The sequence below is a fragment of the Alosa sapidissima genome, chromosome 4, assembly GCF_018492685.1.
Source record: "Alosa sapidissima isolate fAloSap1 chromosome 4, fAloSap1.pri, whole genome shotgun sequence".
Classification (NCBI taxonomy): domain Eukaryota; kingdom Metazoa; phylum Chordata; class Actinopteri; order Clupeiformes; family Clupeidae; genus Alosa; species Alosa sapidissima.
In genome coordinates, this window is record NC_055960.1 from 29,134,811 (window position 1) to 29,154,085 (window position 19,275).

A 19,275-nucleotide genomic window follows, 5' to 3' on the forward strand; every position below is an offset into this window, starting at 1 on the left:
GACCTCTCCATAAGGGTTATCATACTTCATTCACATGCATCCCTCCTAGTACATGTCAAAGTTCACTAAGGACACAATCCATGGCCATTGAATCAACATTTTAGTACAGTCAGCCCACACAGTCAACTGTTCTGTAAGTCGCTTTGGATACATATATCTGCTAAATTAATATATGCTAAATTAATAAATGCAATGTTAATATAAAGTGCTCCCCTGACAACTATATTTGATTATTTCACATGATCGCTATGAGTTTCCTTTCTCAATGATTTTGAAGTGAATTAATGACAATGAAGTTGTGTTAAATCATTATTTTGAGTTATTTGACATGTTTGGGTTTACAGTTTGCATGCCCTAAACACCTGGTATTGCACTTTGCTTCCTATTGTGTTACTTTAGCCTTGGAGGGAATTTCTATTTCTAGTGTAAATCATGCTGGGCCTGAAGCAGATGGCTATTAGTGGAATGTAGAGCACCCTGCAGTATTTCCTCATTGCTCTTCACAGAAAGATTCTGTGGTTTATCAGGGTTGCCAACTCTCACGCATCTGGCGTGACACTCACGCTTTCAGCACCAATCTTTTGACGAGTGACGATGCACTTTAGAATGTCATGATAGGGCCCTATGACTTTATTTTGTGATTGCAAACAGAGCTTATGTCAGTGCAGTGACCAGAATAGGACACTAGAGGGCAGACTGTTTTTCTCCCAAGTTATCAGACACAGAGACAGACGTGTTTCTTTGAATTCTTTATTCAGTGATATTTTATTCTGAAGTGGTATCATAATTTATATTTATAATGTTATATATTTTTTTAGAATCAACAAAGCCAGATACACCCATTTCTATTTAAAATATTAATATTTTATTTGCAACTTTACAGTACAAATGAGATAAACATACAAATTGAAATACACTGCCAGGTAATATATCATGACTGGTGATGAAACTATTTAAATATAGGCTATGAATATATGTCTGTATTTCCCAGGTAATACCATGTCTTGGTTGTGGATTTTTTTTTTTGTTTACCAACAGACTTTAACAAACATTGTGTAAATGTCCTAGTGAAAAACAGGAAAGCAAAGACAGAGGACTGGACGAGTCTTTCCACTGACAGTGATAAAGTGATACAAAAAAACGAATAGACAGTTTGTTGTAAAAAAAAGCAAATTTTTTTGTGTATGACAAACAATTAAGTATATTGCATTTTTTCTTTGGTATACACAGGAAAAGATGTCAAATTCCTTGCTATTGGATAAATAGTGGCCAAATCTCAAGTACCCAACAACCCAGCTGAAATAGCTGAAATATTATATTAAAACAGAGTAGGCCTACACTGCAACCATCATACTGATGGGCAATATAGCTATATTTTAAATATTTAGTTATTTACATACACTGTTGTATATGTAAATAGATGCATTCAATTGAAATAAAAAATATAAAACATTTTCACATACAACTATGCAGACACTGCACAGGTGAACGTTTCTGCTTGTGCTAAAACATGCAAATGGCACAGAGCTATGCAGAACATCTTCATAACCATATTATCATTTTGGATATTTCAGTCTGAATGAAAACATCGGCACCTTCAGCTCCAAAACTGAGCTCATGGTATTCTCAGTTACTGCAGCTATTTCCCTACAGATCTGAAGAATCCTCCATAGAAATGTATGGGGTTAGTTCATGACGCCAACATGGCAGTAGTCTCTACACATATCCTGTCCCTTCCTGTATGCCTCCCCATTCACTTGAATAGGAATAGCTGCCCCATAACTGCCCAAAGTGTGTTACCAAGATGGCCACCGAGTGGGGGGACTTACTTCACTGACCCCAGCTAAAACGGCACAAAACGTGGATGTCACAACCGATGACTGACTAAATTTCTCATTTATTGATGTCACTGTTTGTCATTTTTGGCAAAAACAGGGCCTCGTAAGGCATCATATCAGAGACATACACCCATGTAGGCCTATTATAGGGAAACTTCCCCATAACAACCATGATCGAATGGCAGTCCAATTGGGTCCCTCAGCCCGTTCCTTTTGCTGGTGGCCATATGCCATCTTCAGCCCTATAAAATCCATTTCATCAATTGCTAGCACTAGTAAATGCTCTGTTTGGAGGCCCCTTTGAGAAAGCACTATCCTGACAGACACAAAGACACAAGCACTATCCTGACAGACACAAAGAGCTCAAAGACACAAAAATATAAGAGCCACACTCTCTAAAGTTCTCACAAAATTGTGTTGTTAAAACTGAAAAACAGAGGAAATGCAGTGTTATGTAAAAATGGCAGCCAGGCTGGTGTGAAAAGGCATTTTCAGACCAGGTTTGTGGATGAAAATCCTGTCTTCTCAGGAGTAGCACGGAATATTGTCAGGGCTGTAAGGAATTAAAACACTACATTAGGCTAAGCAATTCACAGAATCAGAGAACACTAAATTAATTATTGACTACACAAATATGGATAATGTAGCATCTCTTTAGCTTCTTGATAGAAAGCTGTGATAAGTCTACTTTGAAGCAGAAAAACATACTTTGTCATCAGAGGTGTATCAGATCCACTGACATTTGTACCATTCTGCTGTAGAACAAAAAAAAACACCAAAACAAAGATTCAATGATTGCCAACATGCATCAACAGAATTTATATATTTTTGAATATGTTGCTATAGTCTAGTGATATAAGAGGATCCCCTGCCTTCTAAGCATACATTTGGAATTACATCATTGGATGTCTACTAGATATTCTTTTATAGGAGTGGGAGAGAAAGATGGGGGGAGAATTTGGGTTTGGAGAACTTACACCTGAATGTGGTATGCATGCTGCCGCTTGCACTAAAGCCCCTCTCATGGCTACAACTACAACTACATGCTGAACCATTAAATGACCAGTTATCAGGTGTTTTTCCCTTGCTGACCAAAAAAGAGAAAAGAGATACTGAGAGAGAGAGATAGAGAGATACTGAGAGAAGCACAGATGTGTTTTACCAAATCTGAGAACTTCACACAGCATTTAGAGGCAGCCTCTTGGTCTGTAAAAACAAAAATATGTTAACATTACAACTGATGCAGCAATAGAGTCAGAAAACAAACATACAATATAGAATATAGAATTGTAAAGTTTACCAAAGTCCAGTCCCACCTTGTCTCCTCTGTGGTGCAAGTCTAGTCTCATTTTGTGTCCTCATTCTTGTCCAAAAGAATTTCCCAATTCCAGCCACAATCCCAATTCCAGCCACAATCCCAATCCCAGCCAAAATCGCAATCACAATCGAAGAACCTGGAATAAATCAGAAGTCACTTCAGAAAGAACATTAAAATTCACAAATAAAAAATGCAACTGATACAGTACTTTAAATAAAAAACTATAAATAATGATTCTGATACTGTATCTTTCATGAGGACTCTGCACTCTGACCTATCTGACTTACGTACACCCCAAAGTGAGAGGGTGCTGTAACAGGCCCTATTTTGATTATCTAAAACGCATGGTCTGAAGTATGTGGTTTAAATACATTTTGGGTGTTCTTATGTTTCTTAATGACCGGTAATCATAGGTGTATTTTGGGCATAATATCCATTAAACCAATGAGAGTGCCATCACCCATACCCTTTAAGAGCATGGAACACTTGGACCACAGCATTTTGGCATTATGATGTTGAGTGAACACATCTCTGCAGAAGGAATCTGCAACTGTCTATTAAGCGCAGGATACCATCAAGCTTGTTTTGCTAAAACAGGTGAGTGTGTGACAAGCAGAGTACAGACAGAGCAACGACAAAAGTCTTAAACTTAGTTATTTATTTTCATAGCAATGACTAACAAGAGCATACAATTGGAAACATACATGTAGCCTGAAAAAAACACTTATCCCAATATCATTCAAATAAAAATCTTAAGGACATTCATCCAAGCACACCAGCACAGCCTTTTCACTGTGTTGCCAGGGACACATTATGTCAGGAATTTGCAGGAGGAGCCAAGCGCAAGACTCCTTCACACAGAACAGAAGTTCCAACAAACATGCTTTATTAAGACACTACAAACTTTACAAATTTACAAACTTACTAACAACCTGGGGCCCGTTGCACAAAAGCAGAATTAAGACATCCAGGATAAGTTACTGAGCTGCGCTCAGTAGATCCAAAACAAGAGCGCACAGGCTTAATTGGTTGCACAAAGACCAAGCCAGGATGAGCAGACACGGATTCATCAAGCCAGGTGAAACCTATCCTGGATAAGTGCACGCTCATGGCTTCCTCAAATAGACTCGCCATCGATCATAGATTCACCATGGCAACTAGAGCTGCTTCATTGCTTCTTCTACGGTGTAAAGTAGGTAGTGATAGGCTTTTCACAACAGCAACAAACAGCAACACCTCTGTTTAGGAGAATATTGCAACTAGTGTCGCGACCGCCAAGCGCAAAATGGTTACGGTGCTCCCGTGACGTCACATTTGGGGATCAATAAAGTATCTATCTATCTATCTATCTATCATTGTCACATGACCGGTCAGGAATGAGTCTGTAAAAGTTAATTCATGATCACAAACGTTTAAATTATGACAGTGAATCTAGTTATATGTGATAACAATGTGTAGTGGGCCGTTTGTGGTGACTGCTTACTGAGATAAGGGATGAGATTAAATAGATCCTGGAACTTCACAGAATAAATCGCCATGGTGACTTATACCATAACATATCCTGCTGCCCCCTATCCCGCTTTTGTGCAACCGGATCACAGATAAATTGAGCCAGAATAGCCAAGATATCCCGGCTTAATCCCTTATTTTAATCCCTAGTTTAGCCAAGATATCCCAGCTTAATCCCTTATCCTAGTTTTGTGCAATAGGCCCCAGGTGGGGATCCTGACACCTTACTAAGGTCTCATCACTAGCTAGATCACAGGTAACTCTCATATAACAAACACTGTGTCTTTCACTTAGATAATATAAGGTTTTTCTTAATCAGTGGCATTATCATTTTCTGTGGCATCAAAACAGCAATGTGTGATCGATGTGCCTTTCATTGTAACGCCTGTGGGCGCCTGTTCATTTGCTATTTAGACAACATGTGTCCCTGGCCCTGGCGAGATAATGATAACTGCATTGGCCACAAACTAACATAGATCGTTGCATTGCACCTTACGCCCATTAGTCATCATCTTTATTGCCAGAGTCCATTCAAACCAGACAAGTGTGTGAAATAACATATAGTATGGTAGTCAAGGTTCCAGTGCTCTCTTACCATTTTCCTCACTCAGGGTCTTGATGATCAGTCCACTGACGTGTTCCACCTCACAGGTGAAGTTGCTCTTCTTCCTCTCCTCAGGTGACACAGTAATCATGGCTCTTATCTGGAAGGTTCCATCCCCATTGGGCAGTATCGGCCCCACATCCTCTTTCATCACCTGTCCATCTTTCTTCCAAGTGATGTCCATTCTCTTAGGGTAGAAACCTGTAGCGTGGCACACCACTGAAGAGTTGGAAGAGTAGCTAAAGAACAGCAAGACATCTGGGGGGACTGGAGGAACAGGACATGAAGAGAAATATGAAAAAAAGAAAGAAAATCATACACCATGAGAACCGTAATTGAATTAATTTTTTTATTAATGTGCATATTTATATTTACATACACAAAGTCACTAATTGATTATATATTACACAACTAATACATTGGCATACAAATCACATGTCAATATATTATATTATGATGCTATATTAATACATAAATCATTAAATTAACTATGTATAGATTAATACATTTAATTAACTTGCAAAAATCTCCAACACTGTGTGAGGAGGACAGAGGACAGAAAATGAACTTTTCCATGATATTATACATTTTTTAGATGCACTTAATTAAGTTATCAAACATATATTTGATGTCATTATTTATTAAACATTTATAAGTAAAAACAATCCTTTAAAATAGGTTGATGAAGTGTCTCTATTGTAAGCGCTACTGTACCTTTCCTGTTCAAGTATTCCTTCCCAGACGTCACATATTTCTTTAGCTGCCCAGAGCACTCCTGCAGGTATGTTGGCTCTATCTCATCTTTGCCAGATAATCCATTTGACACATGAGCCACTGGTCCACTCCATACGAAGTCTAGTCCATCGTACACAGATGCCTCACTACTACCTGTGGCATGAGTCTTATCATCCCACCAACAGGAAATACTCATCTGGAATACATGTGCTCCTGCTATAGATTAAAGGCATATAAAGAGACATTAAAAGGTAGATCATGTACACTAAAGGGTGAAAAATGACTGACAAAGTTGAATGACAAACTAATACACAAAGGTTTTGTCTATACGGGTTTCTGCAGTGGGTATTTTTATGAGAAAGAATTCAAAACGTTCATAGATTTGTGTTCACATTGTGATCGTATGTGGGGTCTAATGTTCTCACTTTACAATTATTCACCATACCAAAACATATATTCGAGGGAACACTGGCACTGATACAGTAGTCTTTTGTTGAAAAAAAAATGCTGTTTACTTGAATGAATTTGATATCATACTATTCTAAAATAAGGAAATTCTATTGTGTCAAAACTTTAAAATATAAATGCTGCTTTACTTTATATTTGTTCCCTTCATGCTGCAGTCAACAAAACACATGCTCTGAGAATACACTAACACACTGATCTGCAACCTGCCCAGCAGCACCTGGTCAGTGAGATTACTCAGGACTTAAAGGAGAAATCCGGCAAGTTTTTACATAGATCTCTGTTTATGGAGGTCACCAAGTACTGTCGGTACAAAAAAACCCCGAAAACAATCGGTTTCACATCTCGAGTTGCTACAGCAGCTAATGCAGCCAGGCAGCTACAGCGCTACACTCTGGGGCCTTGTACGTGGGAGCTCTTGGACATGATACCGTTGGGGTACCAGCCTTCTAGAGGTGTTGTGGGCCTAATTCAATGAAACACAGATTAAGTGCTGACTACTCTTCACCATGCCGTAGTCTCCCCCTCCCCCTCTCTCTCAACTCTCCTCCTACCTCTTCTCTCAGTCTTGCCGTTCAACTCCCTCTTCTCTCCCTCTCTCTCTCTCTCAACTCTCCCTCTCTTGCCTTTTCTCTCAATAGTATAACACTTTAATAGTACCATTGATATACTTATTAATACTTACCATCATGAGTAATACTAACCCACTCTATATCTCTTTCTTCCCCCTTAGTTCACTTGTGAGGTAAACCATTACCAGTCATCATCCATCCTTGTGTTTGACCCTCATCACACCTGAAGTCCCATCCCTATGACTGCCCTACCATCGCCTGTTGCTGTCCCCTTGCCTGGATTCGTGGCCCGCATAGCCTAGCCACCCACTGCTTGCCCTGTAACAACTCCTAATCCCTATGGACAATTCATTCCCTACACTGGACTATTTGAACTTTCTGACACTAAATAGGATGCATTATCATACTGGTTATGTAACCATCCTACCTCTTTGTAACATATACCTCAGGTGGCTTTAAACAATATGTGCTATTCTCTACACCTAAATAACCTATTCATTTATCATGTATACAGACCATACTGCCTTGTAACTGACCCTAGGCAGATGGGTCAGGCCCTTGAGTCGTGGATCTACTCAAGGTTTCTTCCTATATGTATCTCCAATTCTAGGGAGTTTTTCCTCACCCCTGTTACTCCTCTCTCTGAATGTTTAAGACTCTGTAAAGCGCCATGAGACATGTGTTTTGGTGCTCTATAAGTGAAATTAAATTGAAATTGAATTAAGCAATAAGCCCCGAGAGGCCGTAGGTTGTTTTAAACTTAGCCAGGTATTTATAGCAACAGTTTTAGAAAAGCAATAAGCCACTCGAGTCCGTAGGTTACGCTGATTCTACAACAGCTAAGGGGGTTTTTAGGCACTCCGCTAGCACGTCGCATGTTACATGTTACTTACTTATTGTAATGTGCATGGAAAGTACTTATAGTGCATTTGTATATGCCCACTCACCAGTCTCATTGTTGTGCAATTTTATAAAATCAAATATGGCGGTGACTACAAGCTTCAATCTAGCTGACTCTTCAGTGCTATTATCCCAGTGCTTTGGATCCAGATGTTCCTTCACGAATGGATCCAAGGGGACTTTCATCTTCGTGATACTGGTATAAAGGCTCCAGTCTTGACCATCAACCATTTCAATGTCCATATAATCTGGAAAGCCTTCAAATCCTGACATGGCTGTTTAACAATGAAGCAGGGTATGGTTTTCTAAAAAAAAAATACAAATGAGAGACATTGAATGTCGTAAGAAAATACAACCCCAATTTCAAAAAGTAGGGATGCTGTATAAAATAGAATGTGACTCTGCAAAGCGTGTAAACCCATTTTTAGCTTGAAAAAGGACATAGAAGACATATCAAAAAGTGATACATTTGACAATTTCATTGAAAATGAATTTGATGTGCGCTCCGTTCTGTGTGTGTGTGTGTGTGTGTGTGAGAGAGAGAGAGAGGTAAAGAGAGAATGAGTGAATTTGCTGCTGCTGACGTGAATGTGGCCTAGCAAATTAAAGAAGACTTTATTTAATCCTACTTGAAATACTAAAAGATAGAAACTTAGTACGTGGGAATCTACGAGGCCCCCAAAGGGAGGGAGCTCCTATTGAGTTCCCTCACAATAGTTTTACATTCCCTCAAACAATTGTTGTATTCTTTCACAATAAGTTTTGTGTTCCCTCATAAAAGACAAAAGTACTGCAAGAGAATGCCAAAGGATCTCTAAAAATAAATTTTCACCTCTAAAAACAAATTCCCATCATGGCCCTTTGGGGCGCTCCGTAGTGATCAGATTTCAAATCAACAAATTTGACGACAGGATGTGTTTGAAGGCAAAATTTGAGAGAGAGCAACAGCTTTTTGCAAGCGAAATGTGTCATTTTGGCTAGAGTGCTTCTGTTCAGATTAATGGTTTTAAAAATGTGATGTACGATACGATAAAATTACGATACAACTTTATTTGTGAGTTTGTGCTGAAATTCTTTTTGCATCCCTGGGCAGCTCATTTAAGTATAGGACAGTATACAAAGGACAGGAACAATACATACATGTAGGACATAAAGCATCGACAGACAAACATGAAACTTAGCCACACATGACAGTATCAACAGACAAACATGAAACATAGCCACAAAAGATAGTATCAAGCATGACAGAAGACAATATATTACAAAGAGGCTACATCAATACATCCAAACTTTCGACATTGCATCCATGGATATATATTGCACTAGATCTTAATGTTGCTGGTTTAACAAAATGATTGATTGATGTATAAAAGAGTATCTGAGTCAGTTGCGGTTGAAAGAAGGAACTCTAAAGCGCCTGTTTGAGGGCAGTAGCTGATATTCTCTGTGTAGAACATGTGAGGTGTCTGTGTAAATATATCTGAGCATGCTCTTGTTGTGGGCTTCCTGGAAGAGGTGTGCTACAGGTAATCCCGGTAATCTTTGAACAGATTTTAATTTGATGGTACAGCTTTGCTTTATCTTTGACTAAAAGGCTACTCAGCCAAACTGTGCTACAATTAAGCATTACACTCTGGATCACTGATGTGAAGAACAAGGAGATTATTTGGGTGCTATCTCCAAAGAATCTAAATCTCCGTAGCAAATAAATCCGCTGTTGTATGTTTTTGCAGGTAAATTTTATGTGAGGGATCCATGAAAGGTTTTTGTCTATCATGATGACACCCAAGTACTTGTAGGTCGTGACTTGGTTAATTTCTGCATTGTGGATCTTCACTGGAGACAGTTGATGATGTCAGAGTTGACACAAGCATAAAAGCGATAGAGAAAAACTGTAAGTCATATAAGGTGTAGACTGCAAGGAGAAAAGTACAGTAGTCAAGGCTTGCCTGCTGTCTTTTCTTGCTCTTCCTGGCTGACACGGCACATCACATTAGACGTTAAGTAGATAGACTTAAGCCCATCTCGAATGCACCCTGAAACTTATGATGGGCTACCTTAGTTTCATCTCTTTTTTATTATTATTTATTATTCAAGTTTATTGATTTGCTCATATAGACTGACCTTGTGAATTAATTCAATTAGCTTTTTTTATCCTTTAGGCTACTGTGTATCATTTACATGTGGTATTGAAACAGTTGTCTACTCTATCGTTATTTATCTGGTGTGAATTCAGGTATATTGGAACAGCAGGTAAAGAGCGTTGGGACGGCATAAGAAAACAGCATTTTTTTCTGTCCTGAAAAGCGTAACTGAATGCTATTGGTTCAAAGACCTTGTTGTGGAGGCATGTGACTGAAGTCATAGCCAATCACATAATTCATATGACATCATGTAGGGGGGTGTGCTGCATCACAAAGTGTTGATCCCAAAAATCATCAAATGAAAGAAAAACGACATAGGCCTTTGTTTAAGCTTGATATGGTTATATTTTTGACTGGCTAATCTATTGTAGGTATAAATGATATACAAACATGGTTAGTTTAATAGTGTCCCAAAATATAAACAAAATAAAACATATAGGCCTACTGTTTTAGATTAGGACATTTTCTTGCCGTCCTAATTACCATGGTTTGATTAGCACAACATTATTTTGCAACAGAGACTTAATCTATGGCTTTATTCTTCTCGCTGCGTTTAAGGTCTGATGTTATGTTATAAAAAATAGCGGCCAAGGCAAAGACAGCCTGACTGAGGGATACAGTAGTCTACAATAGAGAGTGAAAAACAGGGAGGAAGTAGGGTAGGCCTACAAATGGAATGAGGACAGAGCTACCGAGGAATAGAGAAATGGCAATGCAGAGGCAGGTAGCCTACATGTTAAAACCAAGCTATAATAACAAATCTGCCACTACAATTTGCAGGAAGTTTCTGCCAGGGTATAAGACTGGGTGTTCTTCTGGTGCTATTCAGTTTGGGGATTCAAAACATTTTAAAAAACATTTTGAAGAACATCTGAGACTGAGGCTCGCATGAGGGTTCTATGTTTTAAAAGCCTTTAATTTCACATGAATATTCTTTTAAAACATGCCTACACCTTTCTGCATTACCTTCATCAGAGCATGACAAAATGACAAAGCAAGACAAAAAAAGTTGCCATTTTAACAGGTGATCACATGACAAGTATGAACAGGTAGGTGGTCAACTGGTTTTAAGGAAGTCACATGATACAAGTTTATGATAAAAACAAAGACACTGAACATCTAATAGCCTCCTTAAACCAAACAACTTTGACAAGATTTGGGAAAGATTCTTGAAATATTGGAGTCTTTTAACTAATGCCCCCCCCCCCAATTCAATCTTTACTACTACAATCTTTCAAGAATCTTTCCCAAATCTTGTCAAAGTTGTTTGGTGTAAGGATGCCATAAGTACAAATCCATTCAGAGCCAAAGACAACTCAGTATACTTTTTAAAACCGATGGAAAGAATGAAATGCGAAGATACAGTTACAAAAAATGCCCCATTATGCTGCTGTGAGCTCTGTGCTCAGTGTGTTATGACGCATATTGTTTTTGACACGTTTCCAGCTTGACGGTTGGTGGTTATAAGTGTAAAATATCAACCAGCAATCTGAATGCCTTTGTAATTATCAATGTAAACACAAGTAGCTGGCATCAGTGACTTCTAGACACCACAGTAATCTTACAATCTCATTGAAAAAGTTTGATGTTGCCTATGCTATAGGCTACATTATTATACGGCTCTTCACAACTCCGCTGCGCGTCGGGGTCCGGTTCGCCCTGTCGGGACTTATTTTCCAAATAATGATCGGCGTTCTATACATTACCCCTTACTTAGCCTACATATTGCACCTAAATGCTTAATTTAGGCCTACATTTCCACGATTATGTTAAGTAGGCTGGGCTATGTGGATAGTGTTTCGGTCAGCGTTGCGGCGTAACTAAACAAACAAATAAATGAACATATAACTCACCGGGGGAAGAGAAGGGTAAATAACTGAAAAAAAGCACAATAATGATTGTTTTAAGCGTCATTTCGACTGACAGCTGCGATGATATACTTTATACAGCTGCGATGATATACTTGATATATACCTTTAGCCTACCTCTAAAATACGTTTGACTGTCCCACCTTGACACACCCATTTTCTGATTCAAGGCAGAGATAGTAGGCCTTCACTAGTTCATTGAGGGAAGGTGGGCAGACATGAATTGAAACATACTTTTCAGAGTCTCGTGTGAAAACTGGTTATGTCAGTGTGGTTTTGAGTTTATTTTCCGTGCATGCTGCCTCATCACAGAGTTCACACATTGCCTCACTAGATGAAACACACTAAAGAAAAGATGAGAAGCATCTACATCAGGCTATTCTTTTGGAGAGAGGACTTTAAAACTTAGGAAACTGTGCAGGCAATGAAACATTTACATTGTTCAACATATCTGCTGCTAAGACTTGAATGTTTTTTTTTCAAGAGGGGCTTCACTGATACACATGCTCTAGATGTTTGGTTCCATTTACTCATGTGGTATGAATTTACATAAAAAATTACTCCAATATGTAAAAGAAAATAAAGAACTGTATAACTGGGTCCGACCACACCAAACATCAACATCACAACTTGTTTCATCCACAACTAATGCCTTTGAATGGTAAGTGCAATGTCTACAAAGGCACACAAGTGGTCAGAGTATGTTAGCGCCTTGTGGATGGGTGGACTGTCAACAAAAAGCAGTCCAGGAAATTGCCGTCATGTGGCCCCAATGTATTCAGCCAAATGCAAACTAGCAAATGTTAATTGCTCAATGGTTATGAACAGGTTTTCCTGTTACAGAAAGTAAAAAATCTTAATCTCATCACAGATCCCTGTAAAAACGTACTCCGGACATGTGGTATAAAGATTTTACATTTAAAAGATTTACCCTGATATGTAAAAAAACATGTATGGAGCTGTAAAGTAAATGGGTCTGACCACACCAAACATCAACATCCCAACTTGTCTCCTCCACAACTAATGCCCTTTGATGGCAAGTGCAATGTCTACAAAGAAAACCTTCCCTGTCCGACTCCGGTTCCTGCCATGCTTAAATCAGATACGATTCGGACTGTCTGACATGAGCATAACAAATTATTTTTATCCATTAAATTCAGTACAGTCCTTCACCAGATAGTCCACATATAAGATAGATTATGCATAATAATTTCAGTCCAACCTGATATGCCTTTGAAAGAAATGACTGTATACCCTGACTAAGAGCATGAGATTAATGGTTAAGCATAATCTCCCAAATGGTCATCTTGTTTACACTGCAAACAGTCAGGCACTCACAGCTCTGCTTGCAACGTCTAATTTGGGTCACTGGCCTTGTGACAGAGCGCAGTGTGTCTGTCACTGGCAAAGGCGGCTTTCCCGCCGCCGCAACGGGAACAATGACTTTACAAACATTTGCACAAAGACGGCGCTATTAAATCATGTTGCGATGTTGATTTGTTTGATAACATGTTGTGAATGGTACAGACCTGAGGCGTGTCAAGACGGGGGTTAAGTTAACACTACAAATTGGTTTTAAGTTAAACATGGAATCAAAGCCGCGATATGCGGTATAGAGGTTGAAGCGTATCTATTTATCAGTAATGTAAACGTTCTCTAAAAGCGCGCATTATAACATCAATGCTTACTAGCTGGGAGATGGAAGTGCTTTGTCCGAGTGTATGTATGATTGTGTGTATGTACTTGCCTGTTCTCGGTGCTTCAGTTGCTTTCTGGGTGCAGGGGAGCAAACTGGAGTATTGGGCAAGGGACACTTTTCTGCGCATCTTTCGCGCCCAGACGTGGGAGCGCTTATTGGCGCAGGTGTGTTTAGAGTGGTAATATTATTTGGTGCTTAGTGAGGTTTATTATGACATTGTATGGAAATATCATGAACGATTGTTAGTAATCAGTGTTTTTGTTTAATGTTTCCTGTTTGGTCTGTTGCCTAAACCTGCCGGTAGCGTAATATTAATACTAATAAAAAATTTTAAAAAAAAAAGGGAAATTACATCAACTTGAATTTCATTGCCTGAGTCTCACCATCCGCTTGGACGCATTACTACAGGCCTCTACACTTCCATCATTGGTTTGAGAGGCTATATCAAAACAATTTTATACTGGACACCAGCGGTGCTGCTAGAAAATGTGGGCCCTGTTGCAGAAAATAATTCTGGGCCCCCCAAAATAGATGGTCCGGTGGCAATTGATAAATTGAGACTTAAAATATATTACAACACGCACCATTGACATGCACTAAGCGGTATGCTCTCTCTTTTATACCACAAGCGGTTAGGCAGCACAATGAGCACTTTAAACATATATTTGCAGAACTTTTTTAGTGGTATGTATGTAGTGGTGTGTATTTAATGTTAACTTATTATCTTGTAGTGTTAATTTAATGTTAATTTATCAGTGTCTGTAACTACAGGCTCTGATGCAGATGCATGTATACTATACCCTCAGAGGGTTTTTTTTACGTGGGCATGGCGGTGGGCGTAAGCACTATAATTTCCATTTTTATGGATAAAATAAACTTGACTTTACTTGGCAATACAGCCTATAAAAACCCTACATTGGTATTTCCTAACATATTTTTAGGCAAGTATAGGCCTATTAGTTTGATCTCTTCACATAGGCAACATTAATAGAGTAGCTCCTGAGCAACTATATAGCAGCTTTGGATAATGTAAAGGTGACACCTGTTAAACTCACCTCAGCATGACATTTACTGAGGTTAGAAATACTACAGCTGAAAACCCTTGTGACTACATGCACAAACTATGTGACAGAATGCACAAAATGAAAGTGGTCATAGAACCACAGACTTCCTATTTCCTATATCCTATTGTGTGTGTGTGTGTGTGTGTGTGTGTGTGTGTGTGTGTGTGTGTGTGTGTGTGTGTGTGTGTTACGCATGTGCGTGCATGCATGAAAGAGATGTACATCTTGTCTCTATTTCTCTAACTCCTCCAACTTGCAGCTACGTGACTACATACTATGTGACAGAATACACAAAATACAAGCAGTCATAGAACCACAGCCATCCTATTTCTGTGTGTGTGTGTGTGTGTGTGTGTGTGTGTGTGTGTGTGTGTGTGTGTGTGTGCATGCTTGTGTGAAAGAAACTGTCTTGTCACTATTCCTCTAACTTACAGCTAAGGGACTACATGCAGAGACTATGTGACTGCATTCAAATGAAACTACACATAAAACCACAGCCTTCCTTTGTGTGGAAATACGCTGGACTAGTCCACTGAAATCTTTCCACCCTGTTAAAAAAATCTGTACAGAGTACAACATATATATATATATATATATATATATATATATACAATATATATTATCTAAAGTGACTTACAAGGGCCATTCTTATCAGAGCAAATCAGTATGCAAATTGACAAAACACAAGCAACTTAAGAAAACATCTTCATCAATGATCAATTCAATGATAACAACAAATAGTTCATAGCCTGATAGCCAACCTATCGTCCTGCAGGCGGACTAAACCATTTTGCAACTTTAGCAAGGGATGACCTTAGATAGTCTTCACTATTTTTATATACAAAATTCAGTAAGTCAATCAACCAAGTTATTCAGCAAACACACTTTACAAATTCTAGAAAATAGGCTAGACATAATGGTTAAAGCAAATGTTAAAAGGACACAGAGCACATAAAACAAGAAATAATGGCATATGCAGCAGAAATGAAAGGGGGGGGGGAGCAGACAGAACAGACAAGTTTGGACACGTAACAAATACTTTACTTGAATCTTGTATTTTAGTTGATCCCTGATGCAGATGCATATACTCCCATTTAAAATATGCAGGCTATTCAACCTGCAAGATAATGGGACATAACTCACAAATCTGCAAAATGATTTCCTGAAGATATCTGGTGTTAATACGTTTTTACATAGATTTTCCAGGAAAGGTGTATGTTTATTTTAAAAGTCTTCAATGTACCCGATAAGTCAATGCACAAGAGGCATGACCTTAATTTCTCAGGCAAAATTAAATAACAGGCCTGAATATGCCTACTGTGTGAGACATGTTGACTCACAGCACAACGTATAAAAGGAGTAAGAGCCATTGAGCATGAGGCAGAAGTTACTATATGAAAATTTGACATAAAAAATGACCCCAATATGTAAAAGAAAACAAGTATGGAACCGTATGCAGTAACTGGGTCAGAACACACCAAACATCAACATCACAACATGTTTCCTCCACAACTAATGCCTTTGAATGGTAAGTGCAATGTCTACAAAGGCACACAAGGGGTCAGTGTTTCATTTTGAGTGTATGTTTGTGTCTCATGGATGGGTGGACTGGCAACAAAAAACAGTCCAGGAAGTTGATGTCAAGTGGGCCTAATATAATGGGCATGCAATACAAACTTTTAATGGTCATACTAAGAACATGTCTGTCTTCTACCCTACAACGTTTGGGAAGGTTAGGAATAATACTTTTCAAGAATCAATGCCCACACATGGTCTGCAAGATAAGGCATTTCTGAGAGTGTAAAAATGATGAGTGAAAATGTCTTAGTCTTAGACTAAAGACTAAATTAGTCTTAGTTTTGGGACATATGTATTAGATAGACAAACTTTGAGCAAAATCTGAGATGGTGCAACAGCTATTTTCCTGGATATTGTCTGATTTGACATAGAATGACGTTTATACTAGCCTACTGTTATGATGTATACTGACTGGTGGCATTCTGTATTACACTAACTGCTTGGTAGTTATAGGTATAAGTATTATAAAATAAACATATTTGCCAAGACACAAAAGGGCTTAGGGCGCTCAGGAGACTTCAGATAATTACTTGCTCAGGTGCTCTTCTGCGACGGGTGAAGTGAGAGTCCAAAGAAAAAAGAGTTTGCAGAGGCACTCTGAGGTTGAAAAAGTATAACAAGCCTTTAATTCATCATGGCAAGAACTGGTTAAAAGCACATGGGCCTACGCGTTGGCCATATTGGCCTTCATCAGGGCATAGAAACAGGAAGTACAACAAAGCTTAAAATGGACACCCTTAGGTGTTTAGTGGGTGGAGCCTTTCCATTATGTCACACACCATGTGACTAACAACAAGTAGGTTGAGAAAAAAAAAAACAATTAATTAGCAAAATAATAACAAAGAGACATATCACTAGTGAGAAAGAGAGAGAGAGAAAAAAAATAGATTTCAGTTGAGTTGAGTTAAGTAATAAAAGCACACTCATAAATGTCCAAACTTCATAAAAAGGGGGAAAAGTCACATTCCTCATTAAGGCCAGGGAAAGAGGTTGCCTTAAGTTTACTGATCCAGAAAGTTTCTCTTTGGAGAAGGGTCCTTAGATGATCTCCACCTCTCACGGGTTTGGGGACAACCTCGATCACCTCGATCACTTTGAGGGAGGAAGCAGAGGGATGACCTGCCTGCTGGTAATGGACCACCATGGGGTAAGCAGGATGTCTTGTCCTTATGGCGTTCTTATGTCCTGCAACTCTGTCCTTCAGCCTTCTTTTCGTCCTGCCGATGTAGAAGCAGCCACACTCACACTCGAGTCTATAGACTACAAAGGTAGTGTTACAGTTGGCAAAGGCATTAACAGTAAAGCTTGTACTGGAAAACACATCCACAAAAGTAGCATTACCGCAATGGTTGCAGTTCTCACATCTGTGATTCCCTTTCAGTTTACGTAGCCAATGTTTTTTCTTTTCAACTGTAAGGTGACTCTGCACTAATTTATCCCTTAATGTGGGTGCTCGTCTAAAACAAAATGAGGGTGGATCACGAAATATCTCTTTCAATGAGGGGCCGATTTGAAGTATAGCCCAATTGCTCTTTATTATGTTTTTAATTTTCAAAGCTGCCTTGCTGTATCTGGTGGAAAAGTAAACTTGATGATTCCTCTTGGGTTTCCGTCTCCTACTCGTTAAAAGACGGAAACCCAAGAGGAATCATCAAGTTTACTTTTCCACCAGATACAGCAAGGCAGCTTTGAAAACAGTACACAAAACAGGTGCACTTCTCATCAATCTTCCACCTAAGATGGTCTCTCCACATCGACACTATCCAGAAAAAGGCCCAGCAGAGGTTATACTTCCTGAGAGAGCTAAAGAAGTTGAATCTGCCTGAGGAGCTGCTGATCACTTTCTACTCAGCCATCATTCCGTCTGTCATCTGCACCTGCATCACTGTCTGGTTTGGGTCTGCCACCAAACGGGCCAGGGCCAGACTGCAACGGACAATTAGGGCTGCAGAGAGGATCATTGGAGCTGACCTTCCCTCCATTCAGGACCTGTACCAGTCCATGGTCAGGAAAAGGGCAGCTAAAATAGACCCCTCACATCCTGGTCACAAACTGTTCAACCTCCTTACCATTGGCAGACGATACAGGGCACTGTTTGCCAAAACCAGCCGACACAAAGACAGCTTCTTCCCCCAAGCAGTCACTCTGTTGAACACTCAGTAACTGCCCCCACCCTCATACTGAACAAGACAATCAACACTATTCTGCTCATCTACCTCATGTGTACTTCAACCTTACAGTTACAATAGTAGTCAAGTCAAGTCAAGTCAAGTCAAGTCAAGTCAAGTCAAGTTTATTTATATAGCACATTTCATACACAGAGGTCATTCAATGTGCTTTACATAAACAAAACCAAACGATAATAACAAATAAAAGCATAGAAGGGCAATATAGTCAAAGAATAGTTAAAAGGTAAAGATCATAATAAAAAGAAAACATAAAACACAAGGTAAAATCATTTAAAAATAAAGAATAATTAGTAAGCAAAAACAAAGGCAAAAGTAGTAAAAAAAGTAATAAAAGACAAAGTAGAATAATTATCGAGGCAGATTCAGAATTTGTAACTCGGCACAGTTAGCAGAAAGCGTCTGAGAACAGTTTGGTCTTAAGTCTAGATTTAAAACTGGCTACAGTTGGGGCCTTTTTAATGTCATCCGAAAGTTGGTTCCACAGCTGAGCCGCATAGCAGCTAAAAGCTGCTTCACCATGTTTAGTTCTAACTGTAGGTTTTACTAGCAGGTTTTTCACCTGGGACCTGAGAGGACGAGAAGGTGTGTACTGCTGAAGCATGTCTGACAAGTATTTAGGTCCTGCTCCATTTACTGATTTATAAACAAGCAATAGTGCTTTAAAGTCAATTCTGTGACTTACTGGAAGCCAGTGCAAGGACTTAAGAATTGGAGTAATGTGGTCAGTTCTTTTAGTTTTTGTTAGAGTCCTAGCTGCTGCATTTTGTATCACCTGAAGCTGTTTAATAGTCT

At 39.0% G+C, this 19,275-nt stretch overlaps 1 protein-coding gene across 2 annotated transcripts; it reads right to left on the minus strand.

Annotated features, from left to right (window-relative positions):
* Window positions 1-842: 842 nt before the first annotated feature.
* Window positions 843-12,321, minus strand: LOC121706516 (major histocompatibility complex class I-related gene protein-like). 2 transcript variants are annotated; one of them, XM_042088333.1, is made up of 8 exons: window positions 11,939-12,321; window positions 7,989-8,246; window positions 5,984-6,220; window positions 5,261-5,536; window positions 3,155-3,292; window positions 3,001-3,044; window positions 2,547-2,590; window positions 843-2,391 (listed from the first exon to the last, which is right to left on the minus strand). In XM_042088333.1, the coding sequence occupies exons 2-8, from the start codon at window positions 8,212-8,214 to the stop codon at window positions 2,364-2,366; spliced, it is 993 nt and encodes a 330-aa protein (XP_041944267.1). In that variant the 5' UTR covers window positions 8,215-8,246; window positions 11,939-12,321; the 3' UTR covers window positions 843-2,363. The 2 variants fall into 2 exon arrangements, with proteins under 2 accessions (XP_041944267.1, XP_041944266.1); XM_042088332.1 differs by having other exon boundaries at window positions 2,547-2,593; window positions 11,939-12,294.
* Window positions 12,322-19,275: the final 6,954 nt, after the last annotated feature.

Bases quoted from the DNA above. Each gene is read 5' to 3' on its own strand.
- LOC121706516 (XM_042088332.1), bottom strand. From the start codon at position 8,214: ATGTCAGGATTTGAAGGCTTTCCAGATTATATGGACATTGAAATGGTT. The intron at 6,221-7,988 runs GTGAGTGGGCAT...TTTAATCTATAG, and splicing joins ATTGCACAACAATGAGACTG to CAGGAGCACATGTATTCCAG. The intron at 5,537-5,983 runs GTACAGTAGCGC...CTGTTCCTCCAG, and splicing joins GGAATACTTGAACAGGAAAG to TCCCCCCAGATGTCTTGCTG.